The sequence below is a fragment of the Chanos chanos genome, chromosome 5, assembly GCF_902362185.1.
Source record: "Chanos chanos chromosome 5, fChaCha1.1, whole genome shotgun sequence".
Classification (NCBI taxonomy): Eukaryota; Metazoa; Chordata; class Actinopteri; order Gonorynchiformes; family Chanidae; genus Chanos; species Chanos chanos.
The window spans coordinates 45,300,383-45,322,913 of record NC_044499.1 but is presented as its reverse complement, the minus strand read 5'-3'; the positions used below and the strand labels follow the sequence as shown (position 1 = coordinate 45,322,913).

The following is a 22,531-nucleotide window of genomic DNA, read 5'->3' as shown; positions in this document are numbered from 1 at the left end:
CTGTACGGTCATTTATCTTTATTCTATAAAGTATTTACCAATAAAATTAATTCAAATTGCATACACAGTTTAGACTTTACAAACAAATAATCGACAGTCCCCACGCATACCCAACATTCGGAATTTTTTTTTACAAATAAATTATAAAACAAATACCTCTCTTTGCATAGTCAAACAAATTATTTAACAAATATACAAGACATTCTTAAAACATACAGGAAAACGTTCTCCGGAGACCGAAACGATGTGGACATGTGAGAAGTTTGGTCGGGGGAAGTTGTGGAAGAATCTTATTTGAGTTCCATCTCAGAGCAGGACTTGTTACGCAAGCGCTTGGATTTCCTATACTTGTAGGCAAGGAAGATGGTGGACAGCAGAAGAACGACGCCTAGTACCAGGAGAACCCACTGACCAGCGGTAGCAGCGGCTTCATCCACACTCATGCCCAGGAAATCTGTCTTCACCGCCTCATTACCTGTGGAGACTGAGTGATGGGGTGCAAAACCACCGGTCAGAGTTTTTTGCAGTATAGCGGCGAGGCCTACCGCTAACATAAATTTCATTGATCACAAAGGGTTTTGACCACAGATCTAATCCTCTTTACCAAAAGGGGTAGTAAAAAAAAAATAAATCTGACCGTGCGTCAAAAGTGAAAGAGCGTTTAATTGTTTGAGTTCGCAAGTCAAAATGTGTTGTTGCCTTGGAAACTTACTTGTTGATGGCGCCCAGTTGTACTCGGGCCATCCAAGCACCTCGTTGTTCTTTTTGTTCTCAGACTCCAGCCAATCAATGAGTGGTTTGAAGTATTCGATCAGAGGCAAGGCCGACATGTTGGGATGCCCAGTGATCATTGCCATTGCTTCAGGCCATGGTTTACTGAAGCCCAGTTTCATCACATCACTAAAGAGACAATCCATATGGAAGAAATAAGATCAACAGCTGTTAAATAGATGCCCCCCCCCCCAACACACACACACACACACACACACACATTACCTATACTTATACTCTTTTTCCTTCAGCATATTCTCGCTTCTGTGACTGGTCACCAAATCTGTATAGTCTGTTTTATGTATGGAAACAACAAAAGGCCTGTTCTGCTTTTTGCTCACCCAAGAAGTTTTCCAGCTTCTTTAGACTGGTAAATATCACAGCTGTGGAGAGGTGCTGGCTGGTTTGCAGCTTCACAAAGAGCCTTGTGGAACTGGAACTGGATGACAAAGCTGACGAAATACCTTGTGGGAAGAAAAACGAAATGCCATTTCAGACTGTGAAATAGCGAATGTGGTACACTAACTGTTTCCAGAGGTATATAAATCACTTCCAGATGCAGCATGAAGAACGATGCAGTCTAATGTAATTCAGCTTGCCATGTTTAAGATTATGTGTGGATGCCCAAAGAAGCCAATGACATTTTAAACATAAGTCAAATATCATGCTCGAGACAAAAAAAACCAAAAAAACCAAAAAACCATGAAAGATTTCATTCTAAGATTCTATTGTCCGATAATGTCTGAAAGAAAGATGGAAGATGTCACTTCCTCTGACAGGTACCTGACATATGGCACATTGGCTGGGATGTGGAATTTTGCGCCTGGGTCAAAGTCTTCCTCAGTGCGTGGCACGGGTGGACACAGTCCCTGGTACTTCAGTCTGAAACAAGCACAATTACAGTTTAGTCTGTGGAGATTTACCACAATCCACATTTTGATCTGATTTTCAGACTTCTTCTTTAATGTGTCAGACCACTAAATTCCTCGAACACTGTAAGTTTTATTGTTGCATTTTACTGCCTTTGCTACTTTGTTCTGCTGATTCTGGACTTTAAGACGGCTGTGAATGAAAACATGTATGATGTTTTTAATTCAGCACAGCTTCGCTCAATACGTGTAGCAATCCTGGAAGTTCACACTTCACTAGAGAGCAAGGTGTTGTGTAGTTGTCGTGTAGCTGAAGAGAGCAAGGAACAAGTAAGGTGGAGAATACCAGTTTGGTTTGTGCTCTTACTCCAGCCGTGTCAAAAGTCAATCACTTAAATCTGTTGTTGCAACGGTATATGTTTGTAAGTGCTCTGAGCAGTGCTTCACCTCAAGTTCCACCACTCCTTGTTGTACTCTGTGTCAGGTATCCGCCCATCAAACACCTTCCACCGCCATTGGTCCATCAGGTAGCCAAAGGGGAGGAAGGCAATTTTATCCAGGGCCATGCTCATCAGAAAGTTTATGGTGCTCTCTGTGGATCAGTGAAGGACAGTTACAGCAATGTTCAAAAAAGTCAGCCAATAGCTTTCAATAAAAATTTTATTTTGATTTGTTTGAAATGTTAACGCTATGAACCTCCACTTGAACATGACAAATGAGTATTTGGGGGGGGGGGGGTTACGATACTTATGTCAGCATAGAGGCATCGTTATATTCAAGAAAAGCATTACCATTAGACAAAATCAGTTACACATGTCTGTGAAAAGTTACTCAGTTTTATAAATATTTTCTCTTAGCTCACCGTAGTTATCTTCTACTTTATCCAGTAGTCCAATGCTTTGGAGATGTTTTGGCGTGGACACAGAGAGAGCTAGCACATCACCAATGGCCTCATGGAAACCAGGGTTAGCTCCATCGCGGAAGGAGACGGGCTGGTCCTTGTATTGTAGGAAATACTGAACGTGGCCCATCTCGTGGTGCACTGTAATAAGGTCATCCATGGTCACGACAGTGCATTGCTTAATCCTGGAAATGAAGGATGAAAGAGAGCAAATTAGCTTGGAGACATGAAAGGGTAAAAACTCATTAGCCTGGATGGAACAGTTGTTTTTTTGTTCCATAAAATTTTCCTGTAGGCAGAACTATGAGTCAAATGCAGAGGCTGAATTTCACTACTCACTGCCCCTAGTGTGTCTGTGACTAATAAAGTACCTCGACGTCTCTTCAACTTGTAACATCAATGGTTTGTCAGGATATTTTTGTCCTTAAATCATGCATTCAGTTTGCTGAGTCAATCAGTGTCGCAACCGTGTTAGAAAGAAACTGGCCTTATGTGCAAGCTTCAACTCTACCTGTCCGCCTGCTTGGGAAATGAGCTTAGTTGACAACTGATGTTTAATTCCAATTCAATTCTTGGAATTTGAGCTGGAGTTGGACTTGACATATCCACAGAAGGGAATTCAATTCAAGTTCAAAGTCCTTTTTTTTTTTTTCAGTTCAATTGTAATCAACGAACTCATTCGCAAATTGACCACAACCACAGAATAAAGCCTGCTCAGTTTGTTCTAAAGAGGTTTGACACCTAACTTTAAATGAGAGTCAGGTCATCAGATCATTATCCAATCAAATAGTTAGGAGGAAGTTACACTCGTGCTTCTTAAATAAATGTTTCATTAAAACCAGAGAAGTCCGGTGCCCTCATCTAACAGATGTTCTCAAGAGCAACCTCATCAGAAGAGTTAGACATTTATTGCATAATTGCTCCCTCTTAAAACAAACACAGCACACAAGAAAGGATTGTAATGGGTGCATGCTCTGCAAGGCATGCATATTTTCATATTTTATGATGCATGTGCTTTTCACAAAACTGAATACTTTTTTTTTTCACTTTAAAATGTGTCATTGTTTGTCGTATCCCGACTCAAACGATAAACACGCAAGAGATGCAGAGCGGTGGTTTCTTCCAGGTTTCTTTTTTTTTTTTTTTTTTTTAATTCTCCCAACCAGCTCTGCACCAACCAAACTGTTATCACTGAGACCAGATCACTTTTTCAACCCAAGCTCTCCAGACCACAAGGAGGACTGACACAGAGGGTGTGACTACATAAGACGGGGGGTGGGGGTAGCTTCCTGTCATACTGAACTTCCATCTGTGTCTCCTTTCTTTGTTACTATTTGTTACATTTAAGGACCAGAAATCAGAATGAGCTCTCTCTTTAAAGTACTGCTTTTTATATTCTCTTATGAATTGCTGCGAGTATTTTCTGGCTTCACCTCTATGATCATCACTGAGCTGTACCTGAAGTCTTTGCGGTTGTAGAAGTCCCAAGCTGAGGCATGGCAAACCACCTCTCGGCCATCTGTAGGTTTCTCTATCATGGACTTTTCCCAGAACTCAGGGGGCATAGGCAGCAGGCCCAGAGAGGTAAAGAACTTATCTGACTCCTCAAACATGCGCTTAGCATTCCAACCCTGAGAGAAACACAAATCAACAGTTATAGAGTATTATAGAGTATACCATCTGTCTTTATTCCACAACCATTCAGATATTCCCAATGTTCGAGGACATTTTCACAAATGGACTGTCAGCCAGCCATATGCACCAAACATAACAAATGGTTAGCTGGTTTGGAGAGTTCGAAAAGTTTTTGTCAAATTTATTTTGGAACAGGACTTCCTCGTGTTGTATATGTTCGATTTTCTTTCTTTCTTTCTTTCTTTCTTTCTTTCTTTCTTTCTTACCTGGGCTACCATGGCTGGTGTGGCATCCACTTGAGTAGCATCAGGATAAGGGATAGCCAGATCCATTATACCCGACCAGGTCTGTGCCCACATGTTTCCTAGGAGAAGAAAAAAATGAATTACTGACTTTGTAATTGGAGCACTACAGAGTGGCTGAAATAGCCTGATCCCCATCTTTTACCATTGACTGTGAGGTTAACCACTGGGATTGGAATTCTAAGCCATGAAATCTCAAGTCATGTGGAACTGCTTTGTGCACACACACACGCACGCGTGCGCACATACACACACACACACACACACGCACGCACACGCACACACTGTCACGCTTGATGGTTTTGAAAGCAAATTAAATCCTGCAGATTCCTTTGGAATATTTTGGAAGCACAACCAGCACAATATCGATGCATTCATTTTGGGAATACAACAATTTTCAAGGTTTAAGATCTCTGTTCTTGATTCTAGTAAAAGAATGTAGATTATTAATTTCATTGACAAACTGATCTTAAAGCTCACCATTGTCTACCGTATTTCTGCAATCAATTTAGCAATGGGTTTGGGTGATTTTATGTTTAAAACCTGCTCAGTTCCTTCTGTCAAAACCTTTCACTCAGGTTGATATTTCAGGCCACCTGCCTGCACATGTGTAGTTGCATGAATACCTGGAAAAGATGTAGTCATTATATAGCTATGGGATTTGTATGACTCATATGCTTTTACCTAACAGATGTGCAGGGATTGGTCCTTTCAGGTTGACGCGTTCGGGTCCATATTTCTCGTAGAGCTTTCTACGGACATAAGCGTGAACATTGAGATAGAGTGGCTCCAGCTCTTTCCACAGCCTCTCAAGATCTTGCTCAAAAGTGGGCGTCTCGTACAGGGAACGCCAGAAAGCCCCATTATCCGTGTGACCTGTTCCAGAGCAAGCAGTCAAATAGTTATGTGTCAGTTTACGGTATCATGTTCTTACTCACACACACACACTCACACACACACACACACGCAAAGACATACATTCACACACCCACACACACACAATACTACATACTGCACTCAAAAAGCAATGCAGCATGCTTTTTGTCCTTCCACTCATCCGTAATTATTGGATGGGATGAAAAATACGGCTCTAAACTTTGAAGAGCTTTTGACTTCCTGGGTTGATTCAGTATTTGCACCCTTGACTTCTCAGACCAGTTTACTAAAAGTTTATCATTTACAAACACAGTAGTACTATTAGCAGACATTTTTCATTGAAGAGGCTGTTATTCCGAAGTGCTCACCATTGATTCTGGCAGCCTCATTGGCAAGCTCCACATATCTCATGTAGTTCTGGCGCAGGGGTTTGCCAGCGGCATCCCGCCAGCCCTTCCAGGCAAACAGAAGCTCATCGTAGTCCCTGGACTCTGCCATGATCTTAGTGAGGTCTGTAAAAAAAAGAAACAGTAAGATCAGTATGCCTGCACGCCCAGCGGCGACTGTAAAGGCGCCCGCTGTCACTGTCACTGATCGTTGCTCTCTGTTCTCCAACATTTGCTTTCGCTTCACAATATAGTGTTGTTCTGATTTACCCTCTCAACCGTGCAACAACATGTTCCAGTTTTGTCGGTCCAAACGCTTGCTGTGTAACGGTTACTGTCTGTTCTTTTGATATAGAAATATGGGTAGACTTAATAAGAAGAACGTGGGAATCATGCTGTAGTGGTAGGAGGTAAGTCGCCAGACTTCGTATGCTGAAACTGCATTGATTTCGCGCATAACCCACCTGGGTCTAGCGGATGACATGTTCCATCCTCCCTGCAGACTTTAGCCACACTGTATATGGTTTCCATCGTTGCCAGAAGGTTGTTGTACTAAAAGAAAGAGGATCGGCGGCGTTATAATCGTTTATAGCCATTTTTATTCATCTTGTCATTTTAGTATTTTGCCATTGCTTGTATTTTTAACAACAACAACAACAACAACAAATACAAATGTTGTTTTTATCCCTGCTCTTCCTTTGCGATTTGTTTCAAAAGCCTGATAACTTACTTTTTTTTTTTTTTTTTTTTTTTAATTTAGTTACTTCATGATGTGTGTTCATGATCAGTGGAGGAAAATGAACAGCCAACTGGTCACCATCAAGAACTAAATGAACAAGTATAGAACTTGCAACTGAAACCTAATAATGCCTGAAGACCCCCCCCCCCATCCCCCCTCCCACGCCCCCTTAAAATAAGTGAGAAAAGAAATTTTTAAAAATTCATAGAACTGTTATTGGTATTGTTTTGTTTCTGTAATCATCCTCACCTCTTTAAGCTTCTCATCAGGCAGCGCTGCTCTCTCAATGTCACTGAGTTTTTTTAGGATCCTCTTCACTTGCTCGTCTTGAAAATCTGTAGTGTCGTACGTCCTGGCCATCTGGCCGTATTTCAGCGTGTGTTCGGCCATTTCCAGGTTCTTTTGCAGCTAAAGATGGAAAAAAAATTGGAATGTTCACAATTAAAAAAAATGTTTTCAGAAAAGTTTTAATGAGGACAAGTCAAACATTAGCTGTAAGGTGTTAGGAAGGTACTACTCTATGACACGCAACTGTAGGAAATAGCTTTTAGATTTTTCCGAGATGTGGATAATTTACTAATGTTAAAATCACCTCCTACAGAATATTTCCTGAGTGAGGGTTGTTTTTTTGTGAAATGTTGTGAGGAGGATGCTTACCATGATCTGTTTGTTTTCCTCATTAATGTTAGTATTGTAGGACCAAGATGCTTCAGTGTAAGCATTCCACACCTCCTCTGCAGTGCTGTTATACTCGGCCAGGAAGTCCTTAGCCTGTGTCTCATCTGCTATTTTGTCTGGGAATGAAGAGAGTGAAGAGGAAACATGAGGCTTCTTCTCAGATGAAATCATTATCCCATTTCTTTTATGCAGTAACAAATCCAGTTAAAAATTCTTTGTTTTGTATTGTTCTTTCTGTGGAGAACCTAATGAACTGGCTGTTATCTCACTCAGGGTTAAAAATCTTCTGATATGGACATTTCGTTTTCTAAATATACTGTTGTCAAAACTGCCTTGTTTCTTATGCTTGCTAATAGCTAGTGAGCCATTTTTGTCACGTTAGCAGTTTTCATAAGTCAACAACAGCATTTCCCCTCTAACAGTGGGCAGGCTAAGAAGAGAACAATGGAGAAATGGTTTTGTATAGTTCTATCTTCTCTCTGTAATCACACAATCTCTCTATCAATAAAAAGGAATGTCTTTGACTTCCCACAGCTACAATTCAGTCTTTCTCCACGCAGAGCAAACACATTCCAGAATAGCACAACATATCAGACCTAATAAAATATATTCCTTTGTTGTATTATATTTATTCGTATCATTAACTTCTTACCGATGTCCTCAGGGTAGCCCTCTGGAACCGGTGGGACCCAGTCAAAGTCAGGCCAGCCCAGGGTCTCGCCTTTGTTTTGCTCCTGCAGCCAAGTGGTAATGGGCTCAAAGTATTTCATCAAGGAGCTGGCGTCCATTTTGTTTGTGCCTATGGCTTCTTGTAACACTTCGGGCCAAGGTCTGGAGGAGCCCGCCTGCAACAGTTTCCTGCCAAAACATTCATAAATAAACTGAGCTATGCTCAATCTTTTACGCCAAAAAAAAAAGAACAAATTTAAAACAAACAGGAGAATGATCTACATTCTGTTTATCAGCCTTTGATAGAGTTTTCATTACTCGAGTTTCACCGTTCTACAGTGTGTTCAGTAGTGTTCCAGAGATATGAAAGAACCCAGGACCTCATTCCTAGCAAATCAGCCTTGAGTTACTGTTATTTGGTACATACGCTAAGATGGCCCCAGCCTCCTTGGATCTGTAAATGTCACACTTGTGCAAGGGTCCAGTATGACCAGCTGCTTGACATAGCCTCTCATGGAACTGGAATTGTAGGACGAAGCTCACAAAATATCTGTGGGGGGGAATCAAACAAAAAAAAAAGCATCACAGCAATGCTACATGTTGTTGGCTTCCTGTTTTATAATACTGGATATGCCGTATAGTCTATGGTTAACTAATGAGACGTGAGGTAAAGCATATAACATATGCAAGGTTTTGGTGTTTAATAATGATGACTTAACATGTGGAGGCAGCTGAAGGTCTCAGCGGAGAGAGATAAGAGTGTTACCTAATGTATGGAGTGTTTCCAGGAATATGGAATTTAGCCCCGGCATCAAAATGTTCTTCTGTGCGTCTGACTGGTGGACAGATTCCTTGGTATTTGGTCCTGTGAAACAAAATTAAAATTCAATAATGGTTATGAAAATAATCAATAGATGAAAACTTCAGTAATGTTTTTTTTTTTTTCTTTTACGATATCTGGATAACTAACCTGAGGTACCACCAGTCTGCATTGTAGCGATCTGTTGGCGTCTTTCCACTGAATACACCCCAGCGCCACTGATCAATCAGATAGCCAAATGGAAGGAAAGCAATCTTCTCCAAGGCCATCTTCAACAGGTAATTAATATCACTCTCTGAAACCAGTCATTGACAGAGAAACCAAACAAAGGTTATACAGCACTATATACACTTATGACTGTGGCAGTTTTATCTGTAGTCCATAATTACTGATTCCCACATTGCAAATACATCGGATACAGCAAAAATGGCAGCTCTATGGTCCGCTTCAGCCAGCAAGATCCACTCTGTATTACTTCATATAGAATACACCTTATGTTTATTTTCACTGTAATGTTATTACAGGAATTGTGCTGTTAAAGAAGAACCCTTCAAGTGTTTCCATGAATCTGTCTTTCATTACCAGGGTCATCAGTCAGCGTCTCAAGGAGGTTGATGGTGTGCAGGTGCTTGGGCGTAGAGACAGAGAGTGACAGCACATCCCCAACCGCCTCATGGAAACCAGGGTTAGCCCCACGGCGGTAGCTGACTGGCTGGTCTTTGTACTGCAGGTAATATTCCACGTGGCCCATCTCATGGTGGACAGTGAAGAGCTGCTCCATAGTCACTGTGGTGCACTGCTTAATCCTATCAGAAACATAACCATATAGAAATATTATTACCGTATATATATATATATACCCTTAGTGCTTGAGGCTCATGCATTGAAAATTGAGTGGTTGATAATGAAAATTAATAGTAGAACTCGTAGTGTCAGTTATACATTCTGTTAGAGGATATGAGCAACCAAACCTGAAGTCCTCTCTGTTGTAGAAGTCCCATGCCGAGGCATGGCACACCACTTCTCTGCCATCTGCAGGTTTCTCTAACATGGACTTTTCCCAGAATTTTGGCGGCATCTCAATCAAACCCAAGGAAGTGAAGAACTCCTCGGCCACCCGGAACATGTGAGTTGCGTTATAGTTCTGCAGAAATGAAATCCACTCGTTATGTTCTACAACACACTGGACACTCTGATCCTGTTTTTTTCACAAAACATTTTTTTTTTTTACTGAACAGCCTACCTGTGCCACCATGGCAGAAGTCACATCCACATTGGGTTTGCCAGGGAACGGGATCATCGTGTCATAGATGTTGTTCCAGGTTTGTGACCACATGTTTCCTAAAGGCATAAAACACACGTGCCACTGCATTAACACCATGCAGTGTGAGCTTGTAAATTAACTGGAATTGCACTAGAAGTGATCTCTTGCCAATTTACTGCCTAAGGGGTGCTACTCAATCTGCTGATTAATCTGTCATTAATCTATCATTTTACATTTTTCAAGACAGCTAAGGCAAGTGCACTGCGGATATATCCGTAGATGAGAGGTGACTGACCGAGCAGGTGAGCGGGAATGGGTCCTTTGAGGTTGATGTATTTAGGGCCATAGAAGTCGTACAGCTTGCGGCGTACGAAGGCGTGCAGGTTGAGGTAGAGGGGCTGCAGCTGTTGGAAGATTGTCTCCAGATCCGTCTCAAAAGTGGGAGACTCATACCAGGAGCGCCAGTACTCGCCAGTGTCCGCGAAACCTGTGCACAGTCAGACACCCTCATTTTAGTGTGTCAATCTCTCTGTCTAACCATGCAACATCTCTTTATTTTGTATCGTTCTCCCTCCTGTTCTCTTTTTCCCTGAGTCCTCCAGAACAACTGTCTTACATTTGCTCTCAACTCAGTTTGACCTTGTACAATACGGAATAGTATTCTAACCGTCCATCTGGGAGGCCTTGTTGCTGAGTTGGACAAACTCAGGGTAAAGTTTTTTGAGGGGCATTCCTGACTGATTGTGCCAGCCTTCCCAAGCATACAGCAACCTCTTGTAGCTCCGTGAATTGGCCATGATGTCTGTGAGTTCTGGAAAATACCAAAAGAGACAAGATAAGACACAGAACGTACAGCAATACATGTACAGCAACGGTAAATGAACATGACTGAGTAATCGCCGCCGTTTAATTTTGCTGAGAGATTCCAGATGCGTAAACATTATTTTGACGCTACTTTATCAGACTCAACAGCGCCCTTTGATTTCCCCACATGAAGAAAAAACAGTTCAATGCAATATATTTACACAGGCCTGAGACAGAAAATTAAGACAAGAGAAACAGAGACTGAACGCTTCTGTCAATATCTGGTTTTAACGTGGAAAGAAGCTATACATCAATAACTGTAGTGCATGTTTGCAGTGAAAGAGAGCTCTGTATTATCAGTGGGCACAGCCATGTAAGCGTGCATGACCTCTGCTCATCAACTTTTTTCTTTGGCCCTGCATGAAACGGAAAAACCAGCCAAGAGGGAAGTGCTCTGACTTTCTGACTGCGGGCAATGATACTGACAGAAACCAAAACAATGAACAGTTACTCAAACGACTAAAACTGTGTTTCCCCGATGTCTACGTTTTTCAAGTTTTAAATAAGGTCATAAAATAATATTTTTAAAGTTTAACATTTAGCTTGTCTGTCATTTAGTCTGTAAGCAGCTCATAGCATAATCTCCAAGCCAAACCAAATCAAAAGTAACATTTGAAATCAGTTAAAACACTGTAAATAGAAACAGCTTCCAATTCATCAGTGCAAAAAAAAAAACAGATAAAGTAAACCAGCTGTAGAAATGCTAACAACGCTGAAAGAGTACAATGAAGGAACGTCAATCTCGTGCTTCAAACTGTTGGTCTAATGCAGCAGAGAAATGGTCCATTTGTACTGTTTATGCCCAGCAGTTCAACATTGTTAAGTGCTGCTTTGGAAATGTAATTTCCCTCCATCCTGTTTCTCTTCCCTCCTAACGATCTTCCTGTCCTCATGGCTCTATTTGTTTTGGCTAGAGAGTCCACTACATGGACTTTCACTCTGTTTTTTCCTCCATAGAATGTATGTTCGTTTAACGTAGTACAAGTTTCACAAGCATTTCGCCGCCCTGTCCTACATTGAAATAACGCGCGTTAGGGTCTTAGAATCACAGAGTGGAAGGAAAAGTTTAGGTGTTTGATAGTGTGCATTTTTTTTTTTTTTTTGCTGCTGAATGTATAGTTATGAAGGATCATGGCTGTGAAATGTCAAGGCTTGGATTCAATAACGGAAGATTCAATTTTTTTTTACCGGGTTCCAGAGACCAGCATTCCTCAGGCTTGGGACACACCTTTGCCGTAGAGTAGATGCTGTCCATTTGGCTGAGAATGGAATTATACTGAAACGGAGAAATCAACAGAATTCAGTAATGAATATTGAATCTTGCGCTTATGAAATTTTATTTACCTAATTAACCCACCATTTTGAATCAATATGTCATATTTATTTATTTATTATCGGTGATATTACAGTCTTAAAACAAAGACTTTTCCTTCTCAACTGAGACACTATTTTGGACACATTAAAGCAACGGATATCATATAATGTGCTGCAAATGGACATCTGTCTTTTGCTAGAGTGTGCTTTGCAGACTGACCCGTTCTCTCTCAGTTTGGTCAAGATTGGCAGCTCCCAAAACATTAATCTTTTTGATGATTTTCTTCAGGTCAGGATCCGTGAAAGAGTCCAGCAGAGCATCAGTGAAAAGCTCCTTAGCCTTCTTTCCCCAAGCCTCTGTGAAGGCCTGCTCCTCCAAAGAGGCTTCGATCTGGACACAGATAGACAAACCCTTACTGTTTTATCCAGTCAAAAACGAAATATAATCTAAAAAAAAAAAAAACGTATGTCTGTCTAAAGGTGTGTTGCTGATGTCTTGGTTTGCAAATTCCTCATATGAGCGAAAACAGCCAAGCCATCACTGGATCATTTAATGGAGAATACCAAAATGGTCACTGACAATTATTCTAAACAGTTTTCATACCACTATAATCAAGGGCCTGATCTGGGCTCTGGCCAAACCATGACATTAAACTGGACACTACAAACCTGGCCTCTCTTAGAGGATGATGTCATCACTTTCATAAGTACTTCGGTGTAGAGTTTCTTTTTATTTTGGAAGAGGTTTCTCCAAACCTCTAATAAAAGCCACCCATTGAAGGTTTTGATTCAGTGTGTGTGTGTGTGTGTGTGTGTGTGTGTGTGTGTGCATGTTATAAAGCAGCCCAGGAACAACCCACCATTATTATTTTTCTTTTATTTGGAAATTCAGAGTTATTTCTAGAAGATCTTAGGGTGATCTTAAATAACCTGTATATTCAGCAAGTTAGTCATACCTCATTAGGGTGTCTCCACAAACTATTGTTTAGAGAATGTGGGCAGACATTTGTTTACGCTGCCCTATTTCTCTACTTGTCTCTCGACACTGCTCTCTAAATTGTTTTCCATTACAAACTTAAATAGATGACCGCATAATCTTTTGGACATAGAGCAAGGAGGGTCAATTTGGCATGCGACTCTATGATCACACATTCTTGATGGGTAACCTCTCCCATTTAAATGGTACAGGACCTCATAGTTTAAAATGAAAACCAGTGTGTGGTCTTAACGTGAGTCCCATCTGTCAGCCCAACGTCCTGCCTTTCCAGTCTGCTGAATGGGGATAAGCTGGTCACGCACCATTTAAGCACAACATTTACAACATTTTCCCATCTTTCCACCTCATACATAGGCAAAAATATAATAAAAGTACATTGCAGTATGCGGCATGTGTACAAATACATCAGTAGGTCTATGTTAAACCTATAGTCTGGGCAGAAGTGTTCCATCCGCCATGGGCCAACTGACATAACCAAACCTGACCACGTTATTGGTTCAGTTAAGGGTCACAAGCTGTACTGAGGGGAAAGAACTATGTCATAAAGAAAAACTATGAATTTCACACAATTGTCTGAGATGATAATGAATTTAGCTCAAGATAAACTTCATTGTCGTTTAGCCTGATAAAGGCCACCGGGACTAGGAAACATCCTGCTGGTACAAGGGAGTTGGACACTGGCTGTAATAAGTTGGAGCTCTGACGTCCTACAGGTCAAGCTTAGACAAACTTGAGTTAATGTAAGGCGGTCTTTTTTTTTTTTTTTCGGTTTTGGTGAGGGGCAGTTTATCTGCTCTGTGGAAACCGCCGCTGATTAACTGGGGCTGCGTGAGGAGATGGAAACAGAGCTTAAGCATAGACTGTGACCCCACTTTATCTCTTTATGCCTCTCTGTCGTATGACTCTTGGATCCACACCCTCAGTTAGAGTCATCTCTGAGACTGGACTGGACTTAAAGCTTTGCTCTCAGCACTATTTTTTTTCTTCACAGCATAACAGTAAAGATAAGGCTGTCAACTTCTTGTTTTTACATCTCCTCTTTCAAGGCCTTCACTGTCCTGTTGGTGTTATGCAAGTCTGGGAGTGGCATTCTTACGAGTCAAATCAGGGTCTAGGGTCGACTTGATCTGTCTTAGTCTCACGTGGAGCGAAAGTTAATCATTTAAAGGAGCAAAAAAAAGAAAAAAAAAAAAAAACGCCCCCGCATGTCCATAATCAGTTAAATGTTCATCCGTTTTCATCAAGCTTTGAGGTAAAACTGAATGTGTTGCCTTCACTCCAAGATCGCTCTCGGTTCAGATTAGCCTCTGATCTCATTTTCATCCTCTTCGCAGAAAGTACCTGTTATAAACAGCTCCTACAGACGTGTTCTCTGCAGACATCATAATGGGGGAAGCCTGTTAAGCTTACATGAAGCTTTTTTAGAAAAGTACGTGCTTCTTTTCTGCCCCATTGTGTCTTTTGAAGGAGAATACACATCGTCAGCATTTTACAAGACCCTGTAACTCACTACCACTGCAGCTCTCTGAAAGCTTTATTTTTAGGATTTAATTAAAAGCCCTCTTGACTGATTCAACCAGCTTCTGCTGTTTGATCTGATGCACTGCCTGACCCAGCCAACACCACTCTGTACAGAGATGAAATTATGGCCTCTGCGATCACTTGAATTCAGAGAGAGAGAGAGAGACAGATAGATAGACAGACAGAGAGACACAGATTGTATATAAGTATATGTTTGTGTGTGCGTGTGCGTGTGCGTGTGTGTGCGCGTGTGTGTGCGTGTGCGTGTGCGTGTGTGTGTGCGTGTGTGTGTGCGTGTGTGTCTGTGTCTGTGTCTGTGTCTGTGTGTGTCTGTGTGTGTGTGCTTGTGTGTGTCTGTGCATGCGAATGTGTTTGTGTGTTGTGCATATACTTGTCTGCCAGTTTTGCAGTTTGTGTTGTGTGACAACTGCACACAGTAAGCATGCACCATTCATGTCTTATGTAGTGTTGAGCCATGGGGAAGAGCCACCTCTTTCATTGTCACTATATACTGCTCCACCTGGCCCATTTAATGTGCACCTGCTAAATGACATATGAGTGCATTTGAGTGCACACACAACAGAGCAAGCCTTCACACCTGCACCACACAGTATGAGCAAATTCTGCAGACGGTTAGTTGCACATTGTGGATTAACACTGGTAACACAAGTACCTTCCGAGATTTAGTTTTTCGCGGATGGGGAATATTTATGCGATCCTTAATCAGCGTATCACTAGAAAATGAATGAGCACAGTGTGTTTAGACTTTGTATAGACGCAGCAGGTGTACGATGGAATGTATGCTAAAATACAGGGCTTTAGGCCAGTGTTAATACAGGCAGGGTACTGGCTGCTCAAAGCACAGTTTCCAGTCCGCCTGCCATCCCAAATCCTGCTGCTAGCCGCTGAGCCTCTTTGATCACATCTTTTGATGTGTCTGGAATAATAGACATCACAGCAGGCAACCTACAGGTTAGACTGTCCTCTCTCTTTCTTTTCTCTCTCTCTCTCTCTCTCTCTCTCTCTCTCTCACTCTCTCTCCCTCTCTCTCATTTACTCTTTCTCCCTCTCTCTCACTTACTCTTTCTGGTATTTTACCCATCTCTTGTACACAGTACTGGAGGGACCAAACGACACTCGTACAGGTTGACCTTCTGGACAACAGGGCAAAGTCAGAATGACAGTAAACTATTTGTGTTAAATATGTGCCTGGGCCTGTGTCCTTCTGCTAAACAGTGTTGAAACAGCTGCCTAAGACAAAATATCAACACAGTCAATTCCTGGTGTGTGTGTGTGTGTGTGTGTGTGTGTACGTGTGTGTGTATTCACTTTCCTAGTATAGCACTGACACTCACTAAGATACTGAAAATCCTTTTCATTTGCCTTTGTGCAGTCTGATTTTGAGGGAGGTCCTTCCTCACATAATCAGAGATAGGATATCATACGGTATTGAATGGCGATGACAGCTACTGACGCTGTTTTACAATGCCGCTGTGAAATGCAAATACAGGTTGCTTCCATGATTGGCACACTGTGGCAGCTTGCAAGGTGGCGTGCTTTTTATGTGTTTGTGCATGTGTGTGTTTGTGCATGTGTATACATGTTGTGTCATACGTGTGCTACTTTCGTAGGTTCTGATGTACGACACATTCACAAAGTCAGACACCGCAAATGCATCATGTGGTTTTTAGCAACGGGCCAGCTCTTTCACTGTATCTCTGTAGTGCCTCATTTGATATGCACCTGCTGGACGTGATAGGAGTGCATTTGAGTATATACATACCAAATTCAACTTCCACGACTGCAACTACACAGTATGAGCTACAAATGCATAGAGTAGCTGGAGCAGTGTGGATTTGCACAGGTACCACAAATTGTTGGTTTTTCTTTTTCCCGGTTAACGCTGGAAAGCCACAACACAAGCAAAAAAAACAAACAAGACAAGCTCACAAATGCAACAGCAACTGTGGAGTCCTCCTCCAGTACATTACAATATTCTTATTAGAGTGAGGTGTCAATACAAAAAACACTTTTTTTTTTCCTCCAACAGCACTAAAACTTATCTAAAGCCCTACAAAAAAAAATCAACTCTTTGGAACTGAAAATGAAGCCTTTAGACATTATATCAACTGACAAGAAATTCTGACTTGCTAGTACAACACGTGGTTTTATTGAAAGATTCTGCAGCATAACGGTTTAGACAAACATTACGGAAACTGGGAAACAAAGCAAAGTACAATATTGCGCAGTAACTGTTCCACGCTGTCCTAACCTGAACCCACAACAATGTTACCAGCCACAGGTGAGGACTTAAATATATATATGCATATATAAAGAGCTGAAATAAAAAACTTTGATGTCCTGTGGACCTTTCACTGTTACACACAGTAAGTAAGTAAGTTGTACCTGCTCCTGGGAGTTGTAGTCTGTCAGGTTGGTGTTGTAGTTCCAGCTGGCAGAGGTGCTGAAGTAGAAGACTTCTTCTGCCGTGGAGTTGTATGCGTTCACAAACTCTACGGCGCCCGCCTCAGTTGAAGGGTACGTTCCTGGCTGCCACTCAGGCTTCAGCGCAGAGATGAATGGCAGCAGTAGCACTGCCCAAAACATCTTGGTCTGTGGCTAATCTACTGCTACACTGACAAAGTGTAAAAAAAAATTCACACCGCAACAGAGTGAAGGGATCTTGGAAAAAAAATAAATAAAAAATGGTATTGCCGTTGCTGTGAGCACTCCTCCGCTGGATGTGATACCCCAAAGAAATGACTCACACTCAAACGTACAAAAGTGAGGCAACACCAGTGGATGCTCCCTTCTGGCGTATTTCACTCCCCTTCTCTCTCTCTCTCTCTCTCCCTCTCTCTTAATCTGCCAGTCTCCCCCTGTCTCTCAGTCTGTTACTCAGGCAGCGAACGGTCACAGTCGGCTCCTTTTAAGTGCCCGTTTAACCCAACCCACACTTTTCTGCAGCCTTCCCCTCTCAAGTCCATGGAGCAGCAACACACTGACACCGTCTCTCCCTCTCAATCTCAACCCTCTTCTATCTCTCTCACACACACGCTCTCTTCATTCCTCAACCCCCCTCTCTCTCTCTCTCTCTCTCTCTCTCTCTCTCTCTCTCTCTCTCTCTCCTTCTCTCTCTCTCTCTCTCTCTCTCTCTCTCTCTCTCTCCTCTCTCTCTCCTTCTCTCTCTCTCTCTCTCTCCTTCTCTCTCTCTCTCTCTCTCTCTCTCACTCCCTCTCTCTCCACTCTCTGTTAAGAGAGCAATGAGTAATTTCTCCGGTTGCTTCATCGAAGGTGGTCACCTATTTTTAATTTTATTTTTGTACTGTTGTTGTTTAAGACAGAAGTCAAGCTTTAAACACCATTGTTGCACTGTGCTTAGTCTTCAACCGCTGTCCTCTGGATTCGTCAAGCATTTCACTGTCTGATTCCCTCTCTCCAGCTCAGAGAAACAAAAGAAAAAAGAGAGAGAGAGAGAGAGAGTGAGAGAGAGAGAGAGAGAGAGAGAGAGAGAGAAGGGGGAATAAATGGAGGATTAAGGCAGATAGAGAGAGGTACAGAGAATGGCGGGGCCGAGATGGTGAAATAGCGATAGACAGGGGACAGATAAAAAAAAACCAAACAAAACTGAGGGCTGAGAGCAAATGAAACACAATGAGTTTATGAGAAAGTGTTGGGAGGGTGTAATGTCATTAAAGGAGAAATTTTCTCCCCTCAAAGTCGCTGCAGAGAGCATCATTATGTCCTCTCTCTCTCCCTCTTTTGTGTTCTGCGCTGAAGACATCAGCAGCCTATCTCCCAAATAAACAAGTCACACAAGGACAACTGTCTATCAGTTCACATTACATTTATCAGAAACTCTAGAGGTAAAAGATTTATTGATGAATTGCATAATCAAAATGCATGACTGGTCTATCTATTTTAATCGTGTATCTTTATATGTCACACTGAGCCATGATTGACCACAGCCTGTCACGCATTACATATTCAGGATAGATGGTGTGACGCTTTCTATTCACACTACTGTGTATTTTACACAAAAAAAAAAAAACCAGAATTGTTCATTTACAACAAAGAGACTTCCTTGAAACTGCTGCAGCAGTCAATGTACCCGTGAACCCCTATGGTGTTCGTACAATGAATGCACAAGCTCATGTTGCGTTCAATGAGATAGGAAAGAATCTGTTTCAACGATATGCTTTTCTTTCACACGGTGTGTTGGTTTAGACTAGTATGGAAACGAATATGGATCATCATGAGAATTACAAGGAGAATCACAGGGATCTAAACTACTCTCAGCTGTTCAGGATTAACTTTGATTGAACTGAAATTCACTGAGAAAGGGTGGACTTCAACTTAATCTTGCTCACATAACAACATTTGGGAAGATATCAGGTTTATGTCAGTTTCTTTACAATGAGGACAATCTTCGGAAAGGGAGAGTCCATCACAGAGCCGGTGGTCCATCAACTCATGTTAGAAAGAACTCTGGGATCCTCTGTATGGTCCATGGAAAGATTTCCACTGTCATGGGAACCCTGGACGTACATGGATTGGTATGGTGTAATTATAGAGCAGGCAGAGCAAATTCAAGAATTTTCTTTTAGTCTTTCAGCTCATAGGTATTGATGCCGTGAAATCTTCGTCTGCTCCTCAGGGCAAAGCTGGGGAAACTCCTCCCGAAAAAACATCCCATTTGTTTCATGTATTGTTTAAACTGAGTCATTTCCTTTTGTTTTCAGAAGAATGGCCCCTATAAAACCGTGGTGAAACAGTATAGACCTCAGGGGACCGAAAATATGTAGACTAAAATGCTGAAGCGTTTCTGACAGCGTGAAAAACAAAAACACAACAGTTAATCGAAAGAGGGTGATCCAAGTGCGTCTTTTTGTATTATGAGATGGACAGCATTCAAGACTCAAGGGAGACAGGAAAATTGCTATATATTCTTAAACAGTTTGGCATTGAGGTGACAGACGGTCCAGAGTAGGCGATATTTTTTTCAGATTACATATGAAATGTCGCTCATGTAACCAGTGGGCTGTATCGAACCAACCAAAGAACAGTCTCTGCTCTCTGCCAATTTAAATCTCTCTCTCTCTCTCTCTCTCTCTCTCTCTCTCTCTCTCTCTCTCTCTCTCTCTATCTCTCTTTCTCTCTCTCTCTGTCTGTCTGTCTGCCTGTCTCTCTCTCTCTCTCTCTTTCTCACACACACACACGCACATGCACACTCTGCACAACATTTCCTTCTTATTCAAATATTTATGATAATGACTGGAAAAAATATATAACAGCATATAGTGGGTTAGATGCTGTAATGGACAGATCACCCGACAGAAAGTTACATTTCCATTAGAGTCAAAGCTAGAATCGCATTCAAGTTTTCACCTGATTCAACTCTTGACCATTCAGGTAAGCAGAACTCTGTCCCTTTCTCCTGACCGATAAGATTAGTATCCAATTAGTGCAATTAAATCACTCTGGAGCTCGAATGATGTACAATAGCTGTTAATATTTGCGCTAATTGTCTGTAAATAGCCTACTAGCTTGATAATGTGACAAATGACATGTCTATATGCAATTAGATTCAAAATATGCCTCAGAACAAACCTTAAGACATTTTATGATTTGACCTGTTTCTGTCACTATGATTCTCCAAAAAATGTACATTTCTGCCACATGTTATGTAGTATGAAGTTGCTTTCAGGAGTGTCAGGTGGGAAAAACAGAGTGTAGCAAATGTGCTGACAAGAACCGCATAATCACTCCCAATGAAGATCATAAAATACTGCAAATCTGCTGACAGAACGAACTTTACTGATCACTGCCCAATCACACATACGCAGCATATTTTATAGACTGTTATCTGTTCCAAAGCATTGGCCGCCTCAGCTGGTGAAACAGTGGATACAAAGGTGAGGTCTCTGACAGTGACAGAGGTGTTAACTCTACTGAAAATAACCATTGACAAAACACAGCTGGACAATCTTGTTGATTGTTAACATCAGCAGGGAAATAAGACTGACTGCATGTGTAGTCAGAATGCTTTACATGGATGGAAACAATATCTATGAACGAGTTTAACACACCCAAAATAAGTATCTTTAATCTCTCCCGCCACTTATACTTTTCAAAACCAGGTTAAAAAATGAATATGCGAGAGGACTAAGAATAAACACAAAGCGTTGGGATATTTTAATTCTTTAATTCCCAACACTTCCTCGGAGTCGATCAAAAGTGGCAGTTCATACATCTGAGGGGGGGGAATACCTAACAGCTGCATTATCTGTGCTTTAGCGAAACCCTCCTACTTTAGTAACACTGTGTTTTCTACTTGCTGTTGTCAGCACAATCTGTGCGGACAGCTGTGCCTACAGGAGTATCTACAGATAGCGCTCACGTTTACCAGCGCATGCCGACACGCAGCCGATGTTAGGAGACACTAACTAATTAATCAGGCAATGCTTTGATAATTGCTGTGCTGGTTCTGTGCTATCCTATCTGGTTTAGCTTGATTATTATCACAGGTTATTGAGAGAGATCGTGTAATGACCGCATCTCAGAGGTACACAAAATGGATCGTGTGCCAGGAAAATTGAGATTGTTTTCTGTATCCCTGGCGATATTCTAACATACAATAACCTCCAGTCTGAACTCAGCCCGAAACGGACGATAGAATAAAATAACGGATTTAATATGACATGGCTGCAAAGCTGGGCTTCATGAATTTTCCCTTGGTATATTTCTGACTTGAAAAATATTCCTTCTCTGATTTTAACAGTGACTTCGATTAAAGTGTTCATACAAAAAGATCGACTGAGATTTTCAGTGTAAGCATTTTACTGCCTTATCCTCTTCTCATAAAATGCTTAGGTCGTCTTATTTCTGTCTCTTTGGCCCATTATATCCTTTGAGACAGTATTATCTAAACCTTATAAAATAAAACATAAGATATACCAGAGTAAGTCTGCAAAAAATGTTTTTGAATGTAACAATTAAAAGTTCAGTAAACCAAAAAATGGAAAAAAAAAAAACGCTGCATTTTTATGTTTAAAGTCAATACAAATACAGTACATGTCAGTCACATGGCTGGGTTACTGATAATGTATTGGACGTGGAACTGAGTAAAAAAATATATATATAACCTGGAATTCTCAGACAGCTAAACCAATGCATTGTAACAACCGCAAATGTAAGTGCATACACACACGTGCACATACACACACACACAAACTTGACTCCCAGTCAAACGGTTCTCAGCTTCATAATTTAATTCACAAGCTGTAATGGAACTCTGTGAAGTGTGGCAGGACTCTGATTGCACAGAGAAACCAATCTCCACTGACAAGGGGAAAGGCGGCTTAGAGCTACCCAACACTGAAAATGGGAAAGGGGAGTAAGAAAGAGGTTGATGGATGTCAAAAGGCATGTAAACTGCTTTGCTCATCATCCTCTATGCTTTGCCAGCCCTGGTATGTCTCAAGGTCTCCTTGATGTATTGCACTTCTTATATTATGCTTATATTATGCTTATAGTAACGTTATATTTCATGAGATTTTGAGGATTTTATATAAATCAATGCACATAAATGTTGCAACCCAATCTCTAACAGTACAACCTCGTGTTCATTGAGTCTTTTTAGCACAATAAGATCTACATGCCGCTTTGCCTGTTTTTGTAAATTATGATTTCCACTTTGGGAGCGAGGGCTGCTATGTGTTTACATCTATGTTTGTCCCCAGTGACATGAGCTATTTATGTGAAGTAATAAAGGAAGCTCAACTTTCTTGCTACTGGACTAACAACTGGTGCTACAGGTCAGGAATGTCATCACATGACCAAGTCTCGGTGGACTGGGCAGTGCTTTAAAAGAACCGGGAACAAAATGGGAACAGCTTGACTGACACCCCCCCCCCCCTTTTTTT

General features: G+C 41.4%; 1 protein-coding gene across 2 annotated transcripts; it reads right to left on the bottom strand.

The window, feature by feature from the left end:
- Positions 1–3: 3 nt before the first annotated feature.
- ace (angiotensin I converting enzyme (peptidyl-dipeptidase A) 1) lies at positions 4–17,447 on the bottom strand. 2 transcript variants are annotated; one of them, XM_030774007.1, is made up of 25 exons: positions 17,013–17,447; positions 12,309–12,479; positions 11,963–12,050; positions 10,578–10,721; positions 10,206–10,397; positions 9,890–9,987; positions 9,618–9,790; positions 9,229–9,452; positions 8,797–8,941; positions 8,593–8,691; positions 8,254–8,376; positions 7,810–8,015; positions 7,137–7,273; positions 6,729–6,887; positions 6,205–6,292; positions 5,723–5,866; positions 5,163–5,354; positions 4,443–4,540; positions 4,000–4,172; positions 2,503–2,726; positions 2,088–2,232; positions 1,555–1,653; positions 1,113–1,235; positions 713–900; positions 4–484 (listed from the first exon to the last, which is right to left on the bottom strand). In XM_030774007.1, the coding sequence occupies exons 1-25, from the start codon at positions 17,211–17,213 to the stop codon at positions 291–293; spliced, it is 3,828 nt and encodes a 1,275-aa protein (XP_030629867.1). In that variant the 5' UTR covers positions 17,214–17,447; the 3' UTR covers positions 4–290. The 2 variants fall into 2 exon arrangements, with proteins under 2 accessions (XP_030629867.1, XP_030629868.1); XM_030774008.1 differs by having other exon boundaries at positions 4–475.
- Positions 17,448–22,531: the final 5,084 nt, after the last annotated feature.